This window comes from Cucumis sativus, chromosome 2, assembly GCF_000004075.3.
Source record: "Cucumis sativus cultivar 9930 chromosome 2, Cucumber_9930_V3, whole genome shotgun sequence".
Classification (NCBI taxonomy): Eukaryota; Viridiplantae; Streptophyta; class Magnoliopsida; order Cucurbitales; family Cucurbitaceae; genus Cucumis; species Cucumis sativus.
The window spans coordinates 5,973,218-5,996,811 of NC_026656.2; the positions used below are offsets into that span (position 1 = coordinate 5,973,218).

General features: G+C 32.7%; 1 protein-coding gene across 4 annotated transcripts; it reads left to right on the top strand.

Moving 5' to 3' along the window:
* Nucleotides 1–12,257: 12,257 nt before the first annotated feature.
* LOC101211303 lies at nucleotides 12,258–22,642 on the top strand. Of its 4 annotated transcripts, XR_968659.2 has the most exons (11): nucleotides 12,258–13,365; nucleotides 16,523–16,614; nucleotides 16,707–17,407; nucleotides 18,448–18,518; nucleotides 18,955–19,044; nucleotides 19,334–19,534; nucleotides 19,638–19,718; nucleotides 21,554–21,680; nucleotides 21,915–22,091; nucleotides 22,191–22,245; nucleotides 22,451–22,642. XR_968659.2 is itself a non-coding variant. In XM_004152788.3 (10 exons), the coding sequence occupies exons 1-9, from the start codon at nucleotides 13,003–13,005 to the stop codon at nucleotides 22,055–22,057; spliced, it is 1,869 nt and encodes a 622-aa protein (XP_004152836.1). In that variant the 5' UTR covers nucleotides 12,258–13,002; the 3' UTR covers nucleotides 22,058–22,091; nucleotides 22,191–22,642. The 4 variants fall into 4 exon arrangements, 2 of the variants coding, with proteins under 2 accessions (XP_004152836.1, XP_011648990.1); XR_968658.2 differs by having other exon boundaries at nucleotides 21,915–22,245; XM_004152788.3 differs by having other exon boundaries at nucleotides 22,191–22,642.
* Nucleotides 22,643–23,594: the final 952 nt, after the last annotated feature.

The window sequence follows — 23,594 nt, forward strand, 5'->3', positions numbered from 1 at the left end:
TCCCATGTCGATTAAATTGGAGAATGGGGATTGTCTCCAAGCTTATAAAAGGAGTTCGTGACCTAGGTTTCATGTCGTTCCACTTAGAAACACTTTAAGCTTAGTGTGCTAACCGATAAATTGTATAAATACTATTATGACCTTTTAGGTAGAATAATAGGACCAAAACGTATGGTATAATTGTGCCAAAAGACGTAACTTATGTTATAAATACATAATTATTTAGAAATGCACTTTACATAAGCTTCACGTTTGTTTTACCCCATTTTTAATGTCTAAACGCGGGATTATTAATAAAAGAGTAAGATAGCAAATCGCAAAGGAACTCGTGCATAAATCATGTCAGGAGACCAATTTATCACGAGAGAAGAGATTTTCTAAAAGACAAAATGGGTAGTTGGAATTATGTGACTTGACGACAAAATGGGTAATTGGAGTTATGTGACTTGACGAAAAGGACAGCTTTCGGCGCTGACCTAGTTAAAATGATAAATTTCAGGCCAAAAACTACCTATATAAGAAGCTCATTCTCCATCAAGAAAGGTAGAAGGCCTCTATGGGTCATAAAGGTCGTAATGGACCAAAACCTAGAGAATTGGCGGCAAGGGTTAGCCTTACCACCTTCTTTAAAGTTCTTCTTTGTCTTCTTCGGTCAGTCTATGGAGTGAGAGCTTGTAGTCTGAGTGAACAAGATAGCATTCCCATCTCCCCCTAACTTGTATTATTTTTCCTTTCTTTCTATTTTGTTATTTATTTACATTGTATTAGTTTATATTGTACAGTAGTCGAAGACCTTTATTCTTTAATACAATGTATATTTATACACTTCTCAATTCATTCATCTTTTTACTACTCATTTGTCTTTATGTTATTTGTAGTTTAGGTTTACAATGCATTATTGATAAGTAGTCTTTATTTATATTGCTTATTGCTTATTGCATTAGCAAAGCTACATTCTACACTTAGAGGTGTATGTCACAACTACTCGAGAGGGTAAGTAACAAGGATGTGGCTAACACAAGCAAGAAAGAGTTTTCTCAACCTTAGCGAGATGACTTCCTTCATTTGTATCCTGAAAGGTGAACAAGTGTGGACAATAGGCATCGATAGGTTGTTGTCCTTAAATGTGAAGCACTTTAAGTAGTATAAGTAAATACTTTTAGATATACCCCACTCAACTAGGCTTAGACATTTGGATCCCGAAAGGAGACCAAGTGTGGCATTCAATGACTCTAAGAGGAGCACACCTCAATCATGAGATAGTTCGGTGAGTTATATCGCATTGAGGTGGTCGTATAGCTTATTCACCTGGTAGCATTAGATCTTCCTTCACTTTTTTCTTTCACGCAAGTTAGTTCATTCATTCCTCCATTCGCACAACCCTCATTAAATTAACTTTGCATCATTTCTAGAATACTTAGGTAGTTATGATTCTTTTTATATTCTTTTAACTCAATTTTCATAATGCCTAGCTGATGAGTGGATCCTAGAACTAAGTTTTGATATCAATTTCCTGTGTTCGATCATGAATCACCTAGGTAAACCTATTGCTTTGCTTACACTTGAATAGGCAATAGGAAAACTTGTACTTTGCAAGCTTAAAAGCAGGTAGTTGGGACATTTGGAGCATTTTGCATGCAATGATCATGTCTACTCTTATGATGAAGAGAATATTGGATAGCATTTTGCATGCAATGATTTGTATTCAATGACACGTCATCACATTAAAAACCGAATAAACAAACAGTCATTCTACGATAAGTTTGTGTCCCTTGCCTAGAGGCAAGTTTTTTAGAACATTGTTCTCAAAGGCATCACAACTTATTCCACACTAAGTCCCATGAAACACAATCCCAATTTCAAAACAATCACATCCAAAATCATTACATCTTGGGAGATAGTTTCGTGAAAGCAAGGTCAGCAAAATCCCTAAGCACTAACTCTAATTAAATTCCTCTTGTATTTTCTAGCTTGAGAGTGAGAAAAAGGTTTGGGTAGTAAAAACCCTTAAGAAAGTATTGTTGTAATTCGAGTTGGGAGAGAAAGTTATTTTGTGTAACTGTAGCAATTTTTCACATAATAGATTTTGTTCTTAGAACTCAAGGACACAGATGTACAACTTATAGACCAGATCTTGTTCAAGTAAGGTCATCGCATAATAGATGTTTTTTGGTTCATGTTCTTATCTAAGTTGGTTGTTATCCGCGTAAATTCTCGTACTCTCAGTGTTATTATTTTATTTTAATTTCTCAATTGTTTTTATTTTTTGCGATATAAATTAGAGGTTTTTTCTAGTAAGTGGTATCAAATCATTAGGTTCATAGTTTCTAAAATACTTCTCGAATGGGTTGCAATACTGTGAATAGTGTAGATTGTTTACTATCTATTGTTTTGCTAGGAAAAGAAGTAACTATGTCTTGCTTTACAAGTTCAATAAACTTTAGTGTGTAGAAATGTGATGGAATGATCAACTTCGCTGTATAATGAATTTTGAACAATATGTGGAGACATATAGGGATCAATGTGCAAGATCAGCTTAAAGGGTTTATAGTATATGGATAAGGTTGGGTATTTTATATTGGTAACACTATTAATACGACTCACTTTGTATATGATACAAACACAATGATCCAATGTGTTCATGTAGTTGATATGCGAGTGAGACTATCCTATGCAATGAGATTACATAAGATCGGACCGCGAAATAGTAACCACTAGATGTAATTTCGTTAACTAGTTTAGGTTTCTATTTCACTAGAATGATCTAGGTAACTTAGTCTTAATCTTGAGTGTATTATGAACTCCTGCTTGCTAGATTGTCCTTTGATTTGTACGGGTGAGAGTGGCCAGATCACTGACACAATAAGCTTATCATTTTGGGGATAAGACCGAGTGGGAAGCTAGGAACATAATTACACAAGATGAAATTCACTCATTTCCTACTTTAGGGTAAGTAGATGAGTGTTTTCTTAAATGGTGTCTCCAGATCTTGAACAAATGGTCTTACCCTCTCTATGGCACGAGAGGGGTTTCTGTTTATTGGTAGGACCACAAACAGGTTATTCATTGGAGGAGCACTGATATTTAAGAATTAGAGGTAACTCATGGGTAAAATGATAAATTGACCCAACTGGTGTTACGAACACTTGTGAATGACTAACTTACTGTTATTTTTCTATATCCATGGACATAGAAATATATCCACAGTGGAAAGAGTTCAACTGTGAGTCTTTAGTGGATTACACACACATTTATCGAATAATGATTAATGTGGTTAATGAGTTTAGCCAATTAATCTCATATCGTTGTAACTTCTGGTTTGTAGGTCCATTAGGTCCCCTTCCTAACTCGTAAAGGGTAATAAGATTTATTTATATTGATTGTAATTTAAAATGTTCAAATTTACTTTGGGAATTAGTATAATGTATAGTGATACATTATAATATAAAGTCTATCAAACTTTATTATATAAATTTAATTTTGGATATGATTCAAAATTAATTTATGAGAGATAAAATATTTGAATGAATTCAAATATTAATTTAATATAAATTAGATTTATATTAAAATTATTGATTATGGAATAAACTTATATTTGAATACGATTCAAATTTAATATAAGATATTTAATTTAGCTATTAATTAATTAGAGAATTAATTAATAATTTAGTTTATTTAATTAAATCTATAAGATGTTGCAGACAAATTCATTCAAGTAAGATTTGAATGAAGTATTAATTAAATATGATTTAATTAATTGTATTAATATAAATCTATAAAATATTTGAGAAATATTTATTCAAATAAGATTTTAATGAAATATTAATTAAATATAATTTAATCAATTATTAACTAATTGATTAATTAATAGATTTGATAATATAATCTCATGATTCTCTTCTACTCCTTTTCACATTCCAAGAAAGAGAGAGAGTTATAAATATAGAAGAAAACAGTTTTCTTTAACCAAATTGATAAATAAAAAAAACCAATACTTATTCTCCCTACAAAAAGAAAAAAAGTTTCTCTCAAAGATCTTTAGATCTTTTCCTATCCCAATTGGTTCCCACAAACTTATCTCATCCCAAAGGATAGGAAGGTCTCTGATGGGGGTGTCCTCCAATTCGATGATTTGTAGATTCAAAGACGTCAACGAAAGTAAGTTCTCTGTATCTTTTAATTTAAAAGCATGCTTAGTTTTTATTTAGAGTTTTGATTCTAAAATTTTGTCAATGTACTGACATTTTAAGATTTCCAAATTAACTCGAGGAATGGTTCTTTAAATTCTTCCACTGTCATAGGACCTTTAGCCCTTCAGTTTCGACTACGATGATGGAGACTGAATGCACTAATGGAGAAGGGCTCGGTTGGGCTTTGTCAGATGAGGCAAATAGTGACGGGACACCGTTGAAGGTGGTGAACGATAGTGGGTATGTAGTAGCTAGGTCATCATGAATAAGATGCTGAAATGGTTTCACAAGTGGATCAAGACTTTAAAATATAATAATAATAATAAAGTTAATTTTCATAAATATAACAAAACGACAAAATATTTACGATCCATGTAACAAACTGAAAAAACACATGTAACTATCCATTTTTAAAAAATATTAAAGGTTTGTTCTTTCTTTTCATAGTCTTTTTTCTTTTCCTATTATGTGATATGTTTTCTTTCCATCGTATTTTTCTCTTCTTTTGCAATTTTTTCTTTTCAAACTGCTATTTGATTATTTGGTTCAAGATCGTGTACCAAATATAAAAAATATGTTTTTTTTAAAATTCTTAATTGGTTGTTTAAGATCGTGTGTCGAATATAAAATTGTTGGGATATTGAATTGTCAAATCTAAAAGATCATGTACAAAAAATAGTTAAATCTAAACGATCATATACCAAAAAATATTGAAAAAAAAATGATCGTGTACTAAGAAATAGCCAAATTTAAACGATCGTTTTCCAAATATATTACACGCTTTCAATGCCAATTAATCACAAGACATTTTTTATATTTTTCATTGTAAGTCTGTAAGTTTTTTTTTTCGAAATTGTTATATAACGTGTAAATATTTTGTTGTTTTGCTATATTTTTTAAAATACCTCTAATAATAGTAATAATAAATATTATTATTTATTTTTCCTTTTTCAAATAAACAAATTTTTTCTTTTTTCCTCCATTGATTAATTCCTACAATATTCTTATTAAATATATATCAAATATACATATTTAATCTTTTTCTCTCTCTTTTCATTTAATACTCTTCCGTTGCATGACTTTTCTCTTCCCAAAATACAATTATCTTTTTCTTAATAATCATATTTTCACGGATATCAATATTATTTCCTTTTATAAATAATTATATATATAAACAAGGATCTTTTTTTAAAAAAAAGAATAAAGCTGAAACATATTTACATCTTATAGAACAATTAAAAAACAAAAAACGCACATGTTCACAACATGAGATAACAAAAATATCATGCAATTAATCAGTCACACACACATGAAAAAATAGTTTTATATCCAATTTAAAGGATCTCGTAGCAAGTCTAAACGATCTTTTACCTAGTCTAAACGATCTCATAGCAAATCTAAACGATATTATACCAAATGTAAACTATCTGTACAAAATCAAAGCAATCTATTAGTGATAGTGACCTATCTTTGCATATCTGGGATAAACATCCAATTTCAGTCATTAAGTAAAAATTCATCCAACAAATATTTAATTATTATAATTCCACGTACAATAGAATTCTAAATCAAATATCTCAAAATAAACACAATAATCCTAATATAAATAAATAGAATCAACATAGTTAAATTCAAAACTACCTCAATTTTTTGGAGTGTTACACAATTATTTATTGAGTCTTGGGATATCTTGATTCTAAACTAAAATGAACCTTGACATTTTTGCATAAAGGGTGTTCAGTTATTCATGCAACAATGCTTTGCTCTTTTATGATTGTTGCTCTTTTATGGTAGTCGTAACTCCCAAGAGTCTCCAAATAGGACTTTGAGTTATTTCCTCTCAATGTAGAGTTCTTGAAACAATAAGTGGAGATATTTCTAAATGGACTTCCACAAGCATAGTGTTTTCTTTAGGAGATACGCCTAAAGCTTTTGGTGAGAGGTTTGAATATACCAGCTTAGTATATATTCGATATGAAATTGAAGAAGGATGAGAGCATCTTTCAGTTTAAGTCTTTGAGAACAAATGCCAAAGCATATCATATCCACGGTGTTTTGTTTTGTAGAGAAATTGTAAAATCTGGTCTGCAGGTTAAGTTGACCGCTCTGAGTTCTAAATTTGATCGAACAATTCCTAATAGAGAATGAGTGAACTAGAGATGTCTTTTATCCCTTAAAGCTAGATAGACTAAAACGGCTAGTCCTTTTCTAAATAGGGTTTTTAGGGCAACTTGAACAAATTTGATGTGAAGGTATTTGAAATTCTCTCTAGCTCGGAAGAGAGTGTTTTTCGAAAGAATGTTGATTCTGTAAATTTATCTTTCATTACAACGTTTTCTTTAGTGATGACTATATAACATCTTGTAGAAAAAATTGAAAGTATTGATCTTGTAAACTTGATTTGGATCCATTTTAGGGATAGACCAATTTTTTAGTCTATCTTCAATTTTGGCTAAATAAGCTTAAGTCATATTATGTTTGACAAGTGCCTTTGAAAGATCATTAACAGAAGAAGATGAAGAAGCCGTTGTGTCAACAATCGTGGTGGTGTGTAGAGAGAGCTTATAAATTGAAGTTTACATGACATAAGGATTTTATGAATCAATACTTAAAAGTTTCATAAGCATCTAACAAAAAGGATGATAAAAAAACTATATAGGAAGATAAACTAAAATCAACATTCAATCGATCTTTAGACTTGAACTCTCAAATGACTTTAGCATTCTCAAGTATTAAATTGAAGCTTCACCTTTATCAAGCCTTTTGAACACGATGTATTACAAAGTATATTCAATCCACACAAAAGAACTAAAACAAAGAAAGAAATTTGATATGAACTTCTCCTATAAACAGTTTGTAATTCATACCAAGAAGTTAGTTCTTTATGAAAGATTTAGATCTATAACCCATCCATCCTCATATCCCAGATAGGAGCTTACTCCACACGAGGAAGAGACGATGGAGAAATATAGGAAAAACGAGTAATTGTGGCTCTGATACGACTTCGTCAAGACGAGCTTGGCTTAGTGGTTTTGGCACGACCTCTATCCTTAGAAGTTGAAGGTTCAATTTTCCACCTCACAATTGTTGTACTAAAAAAGGATGGAACAAAGCTATTCGAGTACATATATCTCTTGAATTTAATAAGTGTAAGTTGACGAGTTGCAACTCTTCAAAGTGGAACATGATTCTTTTAATGTATATATGTGTCTATTGAGTCTAATAAATATAGGTTACATCAGTGAATTGCAAGTATTGTTTAACGAAGATGGTTACCTATCAAAGTGGTGCACGATTTCACTTATGAGCGTATGATGCATGTATAATAAAATGCTATTTTAGAACATTGACAATTTCATGTTACACGAGTTCCTTACTGTTAAAATTCAAATAGGTACAAAACTAAAAAAAAAAAAAAAGACTAAACTTGTGATGTAAGTTTAAACTGCTATAAAATGGATGTATGGTTAAAGGCTTAAATACTCTCGTTTTAAAGTTTTATACATATATGCACAGTCTCTACGCATTAATGATATCCCCAATTCATACTCATCAAGACCAAAATAAGTATTCATAAATGTTCTAAGTGTGTCCAAAAGAAAGTATTCATATTAAGTATGTAATCAAAAGGATAAGCTCAATAATTTTTTTAATGCATTTATGAGCATTGAATAAACAATTTTATAATAATAGTTAGTTAAATCGTAAAAAAAAACCATGTCAAACTAGTCTAATCTGTTAACGTGTTACAATTAAAAGGTCTATCTTTATTCTTTACCTATTTACTAAAAAAAATTATGAAAATATCATTGAATAATGAAAGTTAGAAACACTCTAGGAGCTTCAATGAAATAGAGTTGTGATTGTAATATCTAAAATAGTTATTGTCCCAAATGTAAAATTCAAACAAATCAAACTCAATTGGATTTTCTTGAAAGACATGCTATACTTCAAAATTAGAGAGCTTGGAAGGCAATCAATTACAATATTCTATTAAAATACATTTTAAAGCTTTAGAATTAAAGTAATACAAAACTAAAATGTTCTTAAGACTAAACTTATGATTTAATTTTATTGGTACAAGATGGATCCTCAAACCTCAAAGTTTAAATACTAAGTGTGTGTTTAGTTGAGATTTCATTGTGTTAAAATAATGCATTTTCTAAAAATTTATTTATAAAATAATTTATTTTGAAGAAATCTTTAAAAAATTAAATTCACATATACACTTATAAAAAAAAGTCTAACTAAACATTAGTGTTTAAATTTTAAACTCATTTCCAAAAATATGTTTAAAAGAAAATGTATTATTAAAAGACATTTTGTTCTTAAGTTAATTCAACTAAATCGTTCGATTTTGGGAAATGAAAAATATATTATAAGTTTCATACGTGGATGATCATGTGATTGCATGGAGAAAGATCATACATTTCCCACTATAATTTTAAAATAGTTAAATTTTGTTTCCTTATGTTTCCTGCCTTTCACTACATTGTGGCAAAATGCAGTTTCACTTTACTATACATTGTGCGAAAATGCAGTATGAGCTTAATGTTTATTTAGTCAATTGAAATATTAAAATGAACATTTTAGTCTATGAGATTTAAAAAATAACTTAACTGATCTCTAAAGTTATTTAAACACTTAATTAACTAACGAAAAATGAGGTGATCATTGAATATAATTTTATATTATCTTATGATGTGACGTTCCTTTTCCCTTCTACTCTCCCCTCCTCTCTTCTTAACCTTCCATGATGGTACTACACTTATTTCATGAAAAGAAATATCACTATGCACTACAAATTCAAAGATTTGATTGGGTCAGTTAGATTTTATTCTATGAAACTTGTTAGGGTTTTAACCCATAATGAAAACAAAATCTTGAATTTGGATGAAGAAAACAGAGGAATTTACTCAAAATCAAGTAAAAATTGCAAAATTTAAGGGTGACAAAGAAAAAAGCTAGAAGTATAAAATTTTCTTTTTAAGGAAATGGGAGCTTGAGTTTTGGAAAGAAAAAAACAGTTGAGATTTGGAGAAAGAAAAAGGGAAGTAAATAAATAAAAATAAAAAAGGAAACAAATTTGTTGCATTAAACAACTCTACCGCTTTGGCTTCTTGTAAATTTTTGTTGGCAAGATTGGCTAGAGATTTGTGAGGATTTTGTTGCCAACAGTTACATGACTTTGTGTGAGACTTTAATCGTGTCCTAAGCTACTTGATAAGATTGTATCTGATAAAGAGTTGGACTTTAATCGTGTCCTAAGCTACTTGATAAGACTGTATCCGATAAAGAGTTGTCAACTGAAAGTGTTTCTTGTAATTTGATGGGTTGAAGGGTTTCAACCAAGTGTTGAGGACGTTACTATGCGCCCATGTCCTGGTAATATGAGACCTAAGACTCCTTAAAAAATAAGTAGTTGATGTCAATCCTTAAGTATGATAAACAATGCTCAGTTATGACTCAGCTACTCACCGATGATCATAATTTGGAAGACAAGAGCTACGTGGCAGAGCACGGTCGGTTGAAACTCACCGTCGAGCTGAAGTAATCATTATGATATAAAAATTATCACTGAATAAGTGTATAAATAGGAGAGTTATGGGCAAATTTAGAGCTGAATCAAAACTCTGCGCTAAGTAGGGCTAGAGAATTTACGAGGCGTTAAGAAGGTTTTTTAGAGCTATCATGCACCTAAGGTTGACAAGGAGTTTGACCAAGTGCTTAGGTTATAAGGAAATCTCATCTCGATTGTGAGTGGTTTTTAAAATGTTTTGGAAACCAAAATGATTTTCAAATCATATTTGGACTCTTGAGTGCCTTACCCTACTGTGTAATTTGGTGTAAGAACATCCTATACTTTTGTAATCTGGTGTAGGAAAATACTTTATACATGTTTGATAAGTGGTTATACTTGTCGATGCCTTGCAATTTCTCCGCACACATAACTCGATGATGAGAATGTATGAATGACCTCTCAACTGAGGTGGTGGGTACATTTGTGATATAAGTCGTGAAATGTCTTATGATTTGTGTTGAAATAATTCACGTGAGGAAAATGTGAATTTTCGAAGAAAATCTTCCTGAACTAAGCGTTGTGATTTCAAATATTTGATAGAACGTTGGCAATAGAATGATTTTTAGATTTTGAAACGTATATTCCGATATAAATTGCGTTGAGCTTGCAAAATTAATTTCACGTTTATGATTTATGCGTTGTTTATGTGGAAACCATTTATTAAAATGAAATGTGTAGACGAAATCTCCATTCATTGGACATTTAGTCTAATCTTTCAAATGTTTTGCTATCCCTCCCCCCTCCTTCAAGTAGCAAAGGACATCTAGCGTGACTTTCCGTCTTGATCTCCTGTTGTGCTTTGTTGTGTCACATCTTCTTGTTAGTAACTTAGTTACCATCAATCTAGTCGCATAGCCTGTAGATTTGATAGGCGAAAGGAGGGACATTTTGTAATTCACTTATTTGTACTTAAGCTTTTGGTACTTACATTTTACCTTGACGTTGACATTTTGTAAACTCTTCTACGCACTAATGAAGTACTTTCTTTCTTAAGTTTTTTGGTTTAAATGTTTGATGCATCATAAGTTAGTCATTTAAATACGTAGCATGACTTATGTTGGAGTGTCCATGAAGTATAACCCGTAGGCAGTACGCCTTCGGTTTCTTTGAATGAAGTATCTTGTTGAGTTAACTTAGTCTATGACATGCGTTAAAGAGTAAATGAGTTGTAGAATCCTCCTTACTTCGCGCCTTGAGTATTTATGCAGTCACACCTCACTTGGTATATGAAGAGGCCTTGGGAGGGGGTGTGTGGCACTTTGGGTTAGAGAGGACTTGGAAATTGTTCTTGTTAATTGCATAAATAAGAAAAAAAGGGGTGTAATACCATGATGGAAGATGGACGGATGCCACATCGTAAGAAAATAATATTGTAATATTTTATTTTGGCAAAATCAACTAACTAATTTAAGTGTTTATTTTAAAACTTTAGGAACCAAATAGACATCAATTTCAAATTCACCTATAGACTTAACGGATTTGAGCCCCTCAATTTTATGAACTAAAAGAATATTAATATTAGAAGCTAGTCCATTTGGTAAAATTGTCTCTTTCACATCCTTTAGACTTAAGTTCTGTGTCCTAATTTTTTTACATTTTTTTTATATTATTTATACGAAATTATAATTTTTTTGTGTTGGAATTCTTCTTCTTTTTTCTTTTAATCCATTAAACAAAATGGATTAGAATTGATTATTATTGGTGTGGTCAATTTATCAAACATATTAAACAAGTGAATGATGGCCAACAATTTGAGTCTAAAATCAATCCAAACGAACTGATGTCTACCCTTACTAAAATGTTTAATACATACATATCAATATTATCCATATCTCACTAAGCGTTTATGACGTCCACAAATTATATTAATCAATATCAAAATAAATATTCATATATCTATTGATGTCTGATATTTTTATCATCCAAAATGCATGTATGCTTTTTAATCGATAAAATAACTCCAAATACATTTAAACTATGATATTTATTAAGTGGTGATTGATGGAATATAAATTCGTAATGTAATCTAAATTTTATATTTGGATTCAACAGTTTGAGTTTATCTTTTATATATCAGAACTTCAAATGTATATTTACATTAAAATTCCTTTAAATTTCAATTGAAAGGTTGAAATGGAATGGTGTGGTACTCAAATGAAAAAATATTTCGAAATAAAAGTTAAAATTTTCAGGTATTTTCATCTATTTTTTTAAAAAAAGTGTTTGTTTAGTCCTTTAAAATTAAAGCATTAGAATCAAATCACTACCCTTTACAATGATAACCATCTCAATCTCAACCCTTGAAAACACACCAACCAAATAAAAACGAAACTTCAGTTTGCATGAAAAATGGAAATTGATCACAAATTTTCTTGTTAGATATGATATGATTCAAAATAAGATAGCTTGAAAGGTAGCCAAATACAAATCTTTAATTCCATAACTGTATGAATTCTAACATTCACATGGTTCAAATGAACAACAATTTAGACCATTCTTGAAATTTCTATAGGAAGCCATACCTTCAAATTTGAATTCAACTTCTTGTTGTTTGGCTTTGAATTGAAGAAAAAATTGACTGTTTGTACAGAGAGAAAAGCAAAAAGGAAAATGTAACTCAGAAAAGCTTCCATTTCTCTTTATCTCTCTCCCCATTCTTTTCTTCACCTGCTCATCAACAACTACGACCCACAAACTCCAAAACATTTCAGAATCAAATGGGAGAAAAAGGTGGAATGAAGTATTAAAGGAAACCCAATTCCATTACGTTTCTCAAGAATCCCCACTTGGCTGCCATCATTTTTGTTCTTTCTTTTCTTTCTCATTGGCTCCCACAGCTCATAGATTCTCACCCACGTTTGGTTAAAACAAGGAAAGGATCGTTAAGAATCTCGAAACCCCATACGAACGTTGTTTTTTTTAGGTTTTTCTCGATTCATCTGATAACGCATTTCACTGGTTTAATCTTTGGTGAATCAGTGTTTTTCTTGCTGCATGATTTGTGGGTTTTTAGTTTCCTTCGTTGTTAGCACTGTTCATGATAAAACTATCCAATTCAGGAGTTATCAGTAGTTAGAATTGACTCGAAGATCGAGCAGTAGAGTTGTGAAACGTTCAGAAGGATAGATCTTCTTGTAAAGTTCGAAGTGTTTGGGAATTTTACTCGGAAACCCCATACCCCATTGCAGCTTCTTGAGGTTTCTATTTCTGGGTTGTTGTAAAGGGTTGCGAATGTCATGTCCAAGTAATAGCTTCCGCTACAATGGCAGCCTCTGTGCATGCCCACCAGGCCAGCTTCTTAATCGAGCGAACAACAGCTGTGTTCTATTCAGCCGCACTTCGGCCATTACTACAGGGCGGCTCCAGAACTATGCCGTTAGTTTCCCTGAGACCATATTCTCCTTTGATTCCATCAGGAAGATCACGCAGTCTCAGGCTGTGTTTCTTGAGGCCACTCTTGTCATGCTGCTTTCATGGCTCTTCTTCTGCATATTCCTTAGATTTATGAAGCTTGGAGACGGCAGAAATATCTGGTTCAGGATAAGATGGTGGGTTAGCAGATTGGATGTTTGCTTTGCTACAAGACATTGGCTGGTTAGCTCTCTTTAGCTCTATAGCTTAGAAGTTCACGCTTAATGATGGGTTTATATATATTCTTTTTCTGAATTTTTTTAAGGAAGTTAATGACTCTTCTGTTCATATTGGAATGGAATCCTCGCTTTGCTTTGGTTACGTAATGGCTTTAATTATAGCCGTTTTGTTTACACTTTAATCTTTTTCACTGTGCATTAAGCGAGATGTTCCCCTGTTTTAACCGTTTCAATTTTTAGATAAGAGATAGAAGATGGAGTTCCAACAATTCTGGGACTTACATTTATGGTTTTCAGTTCGCAAAGTATAAATTTTGAGTTTCTTTGGTTAACTGAAGTTAATGTACGTTACTAAATTTGATGGAGTTCGTAGATTTTCATGAATTCAGTTATGCACTCGTCAACTCCTCATTATGCAGTGTTCGGGATAAGAGCTGCAAACTTAATTGGATAAAGCTTCAGCAATCTAAGTCTGAAAATCTGAGGTAAAAAGTCCTGACAATCAAACACTATGGATGATCAAGTATGGATGTTAAAAACACAAAAGGGAACCTTGGGAGTTTACAAAAAAGAACTCCAATTTGTATGGATGAGAAAAGGAAGAATAATAAGAAAACAGCTCTTGGATAATACTGGTTTGAAGGTATAAAATTTGTTAGATACAGTGAATCATTAGAAGAACTGTCTGGAAATTCTCTTATTCTACTTTCTCAAGGTTCATATAATCGGTCATGATAGCATTTTCCCAACAAGTCTGGTTTCTTCTTTAATTTAAGACTACAAAAGACTTGTAGAGGAAATCATTGGGGGCGTAAATGTTGAATCTTTTGAATAAATTATTTTACAGCATTGTAGAAACAAACAATTAGTAAAGAGATTGCTTTTCCACATGATTTCTACACTAAATGCACCATTCTGGAAAAAGCAGGGAGGTCTAAAATTTTATCTGTACCTTAACATTTGTTATATTTTCTTAGATCAAAGGTTCTAGAAAAATATTTTCACCTTCTTTAGAATTTCTCTTCCAAATGATGCCTTGACTCTAAGTTGAAAAAAATCTGTGGGGAGGGGTTCAAAAAGGTATTTGACAGAAATCTCCGATTTTTCCCCTATTCCCTTTTTTTTGCAAGATTTCAAGTCCATGTGTGATTTTGCTGAATTGGGAAAAGGAAGGTCCAGCCAGCAAACTTTACCATCTCTTCACTTGTTAGATTTCTCGTGAGATGAATATTCTAATTTCTCATCTCTTCATCGCAGTATTGGGCAATTTGGTTGTTCCTCGAAGGGAAATTCTAGACCAATATAAGTTGTAGTCTCTCCAATTCTCAGGATTTCCATTCTTTGATAGTCTTCTCCTTACCAGAGGTTGGATTTCCCTCTAAAGGCGTGATAAAATAGGACAAAGACTAGCTACCTCTTGTACAAATAAGATGTATTGCTAAGGTTTATTCCTCAAACTTGTCACAGTTGATACCGCAATTGATTTATAGAGGTTTATTTTGAGCTTTTCTTCTTTCATGGTCACTAAAAGTGTGTGTATCATTAGCAAATTGGAGGTAATTCTTAAATCACCAATTGATCCAAAAGCTTAAGCTAGTGGGTGAAGGTAAATTTAATTATTTATCATCTAACACTCCTCATTGTGGGCTCTAAATATGAAGAAGGCCTAACAAATGAAAATCTATATTAAATGGGGAGAAAACAACAATGCATGGGTTTGAAAATAGGACCTTCTTGGACCACCTGCTTTGATATACCATCTTAAATCACCAATTGACCCAAAAACTTAAGCTGGTGGGTGAATGTACATTTAATTATACATCATCTAATAGTAATTCACACGGAGTGTATCACCTATGGTAAGGCCTTCATAATCAGGTGTTCTGCAACAGTTTGGAGAATTCAAATTTGGACATAAAATTGGAACCAGAATAAAATGAAACAAAGGTTATACTTGTCTTATTCCTCTTGAAGCTTTTTCTCTTACATAAGCTCTTCCTCATCCATTTGGAAAAATAGTCTTTGTAATGATGCAATTAAAGATAAGGTGAAGATTTTGGAAAGACTCCTATCCAAAAAAGGTGAAGTTTTTCTATGTAAACTCAATTGCGAGCTCCAAAGACACATGATAAGCTTCAAAGGAGAAGGTCCAACGCTGCTCTATCTCCCAATTGATGCACCCTTTGTGAAAACAGTACAGAATTTCAAAGCCTATTTTTCTCTCCTGGAATTTGCGGATAAATTTTTGGAGCCTCAACCTTTATTCCTTTGAGCATGGCCCTCCCAAATGAGCCTCTTGGTTTTTTCTCTTATGTGCTTAGAGGTCATCCTTAAAAAGAGAAGAAAATCCGTTGGCTGACCTTTGTAGGGGCTTTTTTTCGGAAATTGTGGGAGGAAAGAAATCAGCAAATCTTCAAGGACAAAGAATCTCCATTCGTTCATTTTTTTAGTTTTATTTATGGCTTCTGTGTGTGAATGTTCTGCTATTCTTCATCATTATAGCATTACCTCGTTACCATCCAACTTTCGTGGTTTTTTGTGACTCCTTTGGAATTGAGTTCTCCCTTCGTTAATTTGTAACCCCATATTATCAATGAATTTGTTTCTTTTTTTTTTGGGTGGGGGGGGGGGGGGGGAATCCAAACTTGACTAGAGCCCTTTACGTACCACACCATGAAAATCCCTCCCTACAAATGACAAATGTTAACTGAAATAATCTTGCATGTGGTTTAGTTTTTCTTTTGAACTTGTGTGGTAGCTGTTCCCAAAGTGATTTTTAGGGAGGTCATTTTGGTGGGAGACATAGAAGTCACTGGTGTTGGGGGGAGGGGGGTGCCATTGTGATTATATTTATGAAATAAATCGATCCATTTTATGGGATGAAACTAAGGATTCTCATATCGCTAAGATTAGAGTTAATTTTAATTCCCATTTATGGGTCTTTTTGATTATTGACTTTGTTTATTTTCCCTTCATTTGTGATTTTAACAGTTGTTATCTGAGGTCTTGTTTTCGGGCATGCATGCTTTTTGTCTGTTTGGGGTGGCTTCTAAACCTCCACTAGTTAATGAAAATTATCATTTCTGATTCTTAGAAAAGTTTAATACATAAACGTTCTTGCTTTTGATCTTCCTATTAATGAGCTCTTATCTGTGTTGAAGGATGACCAAAGGATAGTCACAAAACGTAAAACTGAACTTGGTGGAATGTTCTCAATAGCAAGTTGGATACTTTTTATTGGCCTGTTCGCTGCGTAAGTACAATTTCATTTGTTCTTTCATCCATCACATAATCAATTTTCTCTTGTTGGTTTCATATTAACTTGGTCTTTCAGTGCTTTCTCAGGTTGCTTTACCAAATCATATCTAAGAGAAGCATTGAAGTGCATAATGTGAAAGCAGCAAATGCACCAGACCTGGTTTCCTTTGTGAATGACATTGAATTCAATATAACCACAGTCTCTACTATGAGTTGTGCAAATATCCGTGGTCTTGATACTGTAGTGTTTGGAAATCCTGGTTTTCTGGAACAGAAAGTAATGCCTCTGTCAAGCTTTGCAAACTTCTCCTGTCAAAACAGGAGTGAAGGCCCAACTATAAGTTTGAAGTGTGAAAGGTGTCGTTTCATTCAGGATGATGTTTATATTTCATGGCAGTTTGTTGATCTTCCAAATAATCCTGCAAGTGCTGTTGGATTCGAGTTTAACATATCTGCTAAGGATCAGGTTCAGAGGAGTCAGGAAAGTTTTGTTAGTGGAACACTAAAAAATAGAAGTAATTTTGATGATACACCAGTTACGTTCAGAGGGAAGAGTGCAAATATAGTGCAGTTTAACCTATTTCCAAGAATATACAGTAATAAACAGGATTCCAAGCTCATGCAGCCCTTATTTCATGAGTTTGTTTCAGGTTCATCCTTTCAAAATACCAATGACCTCCAATTGTCCCTTGAAAATACAAATGATGGACTACTGAACATCACCTTGTACATCAATCTTCTCTCCTCGTACATTGTTGAGGTAGAGAGTCAAAACATTCTGGGCCCTGGTAAGTATTTTGCTTCATTGACATATATAATCCCTATGTAAATTTGCAGAAACAAACTGAATTGATAAAAATACTGTGTGGATGGGATGAGGAAGGCATCTCCCACCCTGCCCTGTTCTCAGCTCCATTGACAACAATGCATACTCGTGTACTAGCTCATAGGTCTTTAGATCTCCCAAAGAGCTTGAATAACCTTGTTCTTTCTCCATTTCCTGTTATTTATGAGTAATGAATATTTTAGTTTTGGTAACTATTGGAAAGTAGAAGACAACACAAGGTGTACGTGGAAAACCCTAGCACAAGGAGAAAAAACCACAGTAGAAGTCGTTCTTATTATTTTCTAATAATCCAAAAGATACAAGGGGGAAGAATATAGGCTACAAAAAGCCCTAGCAAACATGGAAATAAAACTAGGGTACAATAAATTACACAAATACCCTTGAGGATATAAACATTCAGCTAGTCCCTTATTTCCAATTGTAACATATCCATATCTTACAGAAGGCGCTTTTTGGCCATGGATACAATTATACAATTGAGATACAAATCTGTCTCCAAAGTTTGTTAGACACATGTTGAACATTTTTAAGCATAATAAACAAAAAATGATAAACTGGTATAGGACAAAATAACAAATTTTGAGAGTGAAATACATTAACCTTATTTCTAAAGTAGAGAAAGGCATGAACTATCACTATAGATTTCCTTCTTGTATTAAAAATGATATATAATTAGAAAAAGGTATATTATGGTAAATTTGTAGTTCTTTGGGTTGTCCTAGATTTTCAGAAAATAATGAGTCATTATCTGTATGGTTTAATCTTTCTGTCATACATGTGTCCGTGCTTCTTTGCCTTTGGAAATGACTCTTTTATGAATGAATATGTGTAGATTCTCCTCTATTTAATGTTAATGATTAGCTTCTGCAAAAGACAAACCAAGTTATACATTTTGATTTAACAGATCTTATCTTGTAACTAATATTTATAATGGTATTTGACTGGCATTGTGATCGGTTGTACTATTTCTATGTTTTGCAGTTAGCTTCCTTGCAGATCTTGGTGGCCTATATTGCATTAGTTTTGGCATTTTTTTCTACCTTCTGGTGCAGGTAAGGGTTTTCCTTGAAAAGTGAAGCTGAAGCTTGTAAATAATAATTTGTACTATTGTGTCATCAAACTTTTTATGATATCATAATGTTCCTCTTCCAGTTTCTTATTTTGCAAAAACTACTGTCACATAGCACTGATTTATGTATATATGTTTGTGGGAGCATATTTACCTAATAAAAATATAACAGCCGTTATAAGTTTGCCATCATAGCATCAGACATTATTTCACAAGTGAGCTTGTTATTAATATTGATTTAATTTGAAATGAAAAGGGGAAATCATATTAGAAATGACCAATTGTTTAGGGAGACAGAAAGTTAGGTCCCTTCCAGTTTCTCTTGCATTAAGCATGTATTGTAATACTGAAACCAAGTATTTCTTCTTTCTCGGAGATTGAGTAATTGTTTAGATTCACTAACTTGGTTTGTTTTCTAGTTTGAGTACAGAATTAAAAGGCTCCGCAATGAAGACAGTGTTATGCGTAAAATTAGAAATCGAAGAAAAGCACAAGAACATTGGAATAAGGTGCTTCTTCATCTCTTTCTCTCAAGTTATTTGAGATACCAGTTAATTGATATTATTTATTTTCCTGTTCTCTATTGCTTTAAATGAGGGAAATTATTTATTCTAAAGGAGCACCTTGCTTGACTACTAGATTTTTAGGCAAAAAAAAAAAGGACGCTTGTCCTCTCTCTCTGTGAGGTATCATTCGTGGGCGTAGGGCAATTTTGGGGTGGGTCACGAGAGTATTGATTTCTGAAGCTAAAGCTCTTGAACTATGATGGTTACCAAACTGACTTATTTTATTTTCTAGTTGAGGAAATATGTAATGTATACATGGGGCTGCAGTGCACTGCTGGATGGTGATTATAATGATCCGTCAAAAACATCAAGTTGTCCCAACTGCATTGGTCAACCAAGTCATAAGAATGGATCGTCGCGCAAGCGACGGTTAAAGAGTGGAAGTAGTACTGCTATCAGCTTTAACATAGATGTAAATGGAGCAACCAATAGGGTAATTTTCTTGGAATATTCTTGCATGAGCTGATTTATTTTCTGATATTGTTCCTTTAAGTCCTATTAGTCCAATCCAAATTGATTGGGCTTATCATATGCAGACTGTTAATCAAGATATGAAATCTCCGAAGGCAACAGCTACTGACCAGGAAATGAGAATGATAGCAACCAAGCAAGAGCAAGTGAGTTTCGCTGTCATTTAGCACAAAAATTTTGACTATGCAATCCTAGTTGATCTGCTTAAAAATTTTCTTTATTTTATAATTTCTCAATTTCTTTAGGTTACGTGTTAATCTACCATATGAATTTGAAAATCTTAACTCTTAAGCTACTTTCAACTATGTGTCAAGTAAATTTTAGTTTCTTCAACTCCTTATCAATCTCTTTCGTATACAGTGTTTTAAAAAGGCCGCTCGGGTATGCGTCTAGGCTCAAGGTCTAGCACCTTGCCTTGAAAAGGCGAGACTCACAAAGTAAGGTGCATGTGCACCTTTTGTGAAGCCCCAAGGCTCAAAAGCCTTGCGTCTTGGGACTTTTTCATTATTTTTAAAAAATAGTAATAATTAGGGATCTTCCTTCTTTATCAACTAAAAAAATCATATTTACTAAGCCTAAATGCAAATTTCTTGTGGTTAGGGATCCTTTTTCTCCCCACATTTCCTCTTCAACTATGCTTTCTCTTCTTGATGTAGTATTTTTATATATAGTGCACCTCACAAAAAAAGTCTGCTTTTTTTTTATGCCTTGTGCTCAAGGTTCAGAAACTATTGCGCTTTATTGCACCTGTTCATATGTGGGCTTGGTTGTTAGTTTCTTATATAGTTTTTGTTTTATGGGTAGTTGAATTGCCACTCCAACCTTTAGCGGAAGCTTTCCTCCCATGGCTTGTCTTCCTATTTTGTCCGCTTTGTGTGGTTGTTTGTTCTCCTTTTCTTCAGATGCAGTGGGTGTTTGATGATTCGTTCCAAGCCAATTTGATCTGTTGTGGATTGTATTTGGTTGTAATTCCTTATCTTTTCTGATTAGTTATGTTATGGGGTATACTTGGTTGTGATTGTTCTTCTTTTTTCTTCTGATTTATTTTGTTTCGTCATATTTTAAGCATTAGTTCTTTTCATTTCATCAATAAATAAACAATGTTTCCTTCTCAATTTAATATATATATATAGAAAATACTTGAGTGTAGCTCTAGCTACACCTATCTCCGTGTAGCCCACTAGTTATCCAATTAAACATGCCGTGTGGCAAAAAAATGAATTTTTAAAAAAGTTTAACTTATTATTTTTTATTACCATGTGATTAATGATGGGCTATATGGAGATAGGTGTAGCCATGCTACACCTAATCATTACTTGTATATAAGATTGTGATAGACATCCTATTATTCCTATTATCATACAATATAATAGAATGGGTAAGAAAGAGGAAGCACGTGTGAGGGAGGCAGTGAGGGAGAGAAAAAAGGGACCACAGTGGGCTAAAGTTAGTTATAAATATGTTGTATAAAAAAGGGCAGAAAGAAAGAGTGGGGGCATGAAGATTTTGGTGAAGGAATAGGGCTGCATTACTCCTTGAGAGAGAGGAGAAGCAGAGGGCCAGGCTCTTTTGTTCTAAGTTCATTTTGTGATTTTTGTATTGCTTTGTTCTTAAGTTTTTTGATTAGGAGAGGTAACTATTTGTTGAATGTGAACTCTGGATATTGTGATTCATCTCTTGAGGATCACTAGTCTTTTATATTGTAATTTCTGTTTGAGATACCAATAAAATACAAACACTACATCAGTGTTCTAACAGATTGATAATATTTAGTGCTAATATTTAAGTGACATATAAATCCATGATTGGTGAGATTTGAGAATACGTTTTTATGTTTTGCCATCATTTACATATCCTTCATACTGCCTAGTAATTAGTATGACCACAATCACAATCCATCTAACTGATGTATAACTTCCAAGTTATTGGAATTTCAATACTGAATCACTAATCATATCCCTTATCCATGTTCTCCATCCAGCCTCTGCACCATCAAGTACTTGGTTCTACCTATGAGGAGAAGCAACGAACCGTTCCATTCAAAGGAGATTCTTCACAACCTGTAGATTTTTCTCGTTCTGAAGATATTCCGCCACCACCCTTAATAGGTAACTGTTGGCTATTTCTGTTGTTTTCACTCTTCCTCTGCTTTGACCTCTGTTTTTTTCCTGTCAAGCAAATGCTACTATTATGACAAGAAGAGGAGGTCGTTGGATTAGTCCTGGAACATATATTTCATTACAATACTTAAATCATGAAAAGTGCTATTTTACTCTGGGTTTGTGAATTATTTATGCTTTGAATGACCATGCTCAGAGTTGTTTCTGGATTTTCTAATGCAGATTTTAATGACAGTTCTGATATCGACATGTCTAATATCTTGAAGAATATGAAAAGTTTGTACGAGTATAATGTATTTCTTAGAGAAAAGCTATTGTCAACTCAATCCGAGGTTCGTGCTTTAGCAACCAAGTCCGCTCTGTAAACAAATTGTCAACCGTAGAGCACATGTAAATCTAGTAAGCAAACAGTTCGCTTCTGATACTCTACTTCAGTAATCTCCATCAAGATTTCTCCCAACGAAGCTGACGCATTATTCTTTCAATGTCTCGTTGTAGAAATCTTCAACCAAGGAGGTATACTGAAAGTTGAATCGCAAACATATCTTTAGAGGTTAGTCCATAGGGGCTGAGGGAGAGCCATAATTAACTCCGGAAACACTAGAGTCATATTTTGTTGCCATATTTGTTTTCCCTTCATCCATTCCGTTCTTTATGTAGTGTTCACTGTTTGATAGTTGGCGACTTCCTAGTATGTAGGATTATTGCTATTACTTTGTGCCATAGTTATTCTTGTTTATGCAGTTTGTTCTTTGCAGGCGCTCGGATAACCGAGGGAGATCTTGCAATTGTACTTTGCCTTGTTGTAAAATTGTTGATATTGGTTTGTAACTTTGTACCATGAGTAGAACATGTACTAATGAAGGAAAATGTATTTCTATACCTAGTGTTTGTATTCTGCTCAATATTACAAATATATGAAGTCAAGAAATTCAATCGCTTCTTATTAACTTCCAGCTTCTACATATTTGAATTTATGCTAAAAAAATGCTACCAGTTGTGTATATAGAATGTTAAATTATAATTTTAGTTCCTAAATTTTGAGATTGATATTTGTTTGGTCCCTATCCTTGAACCCTTTTTTTAAAGAACTAATAAGGTTCTTACATTTTTTTGATTGGTTATTAAAATTTCAATTTCATGTCTAAATGGTCAATCTTTTTTTTTTTAATTTTAAACTCAATTTAAAATATAGGGTTTAATTTATCTCCAATAAACCAATTAATTTAATTAAGAAAACTTAATAATTTAATATTTATACTTTGTGATATTTAACTATTTAATTGATTTTTTTAAACAAACTGGCAGCATCGTAAGAAAAGTCCATAAGTTCATAATGAGAAATACCAAAAGTACTCCAGTCAACATGTGATTAATTGACAACACATGTTCGTGAAATTCCATTGTGATATGCAATCGTGTAGGAAATGATACAGAATGCTTCAAATCTAAATAATCGTGTTGGCTATGATAAGTGATTATTTAGATCATATCTACACGATTGTGTATTTATTTTTAAACAACGGAAAAAGAGCTTAAAATCTAAATGATCGTGTTGACTATGATAAACAATCGTTTATGTTATATCTACATGATCGTGTTGTTTTTTTTAAACGATGAGAATGTGGCTTTAAATTTAAAAGATTGTGTTCGTCATGCTAAATGATCGTGTTGACAATGGTAAATGATCGTTTACACTTCTATTCGATCATTTATATTTTTTGCATAATTATTTTGACAACAATTTTTTAGTTACATTCAAACATATGAAGACAAAAATGGACAAGAAGAAGTAGCAGAAGATGAAGAACAAGATAAAAAACATCAAATGAAAGGGACGAAGAAAATATGAAAAAGGGAAAACAAAACAAAAAAAATCAAGCCCAAAACGTAAATATTATG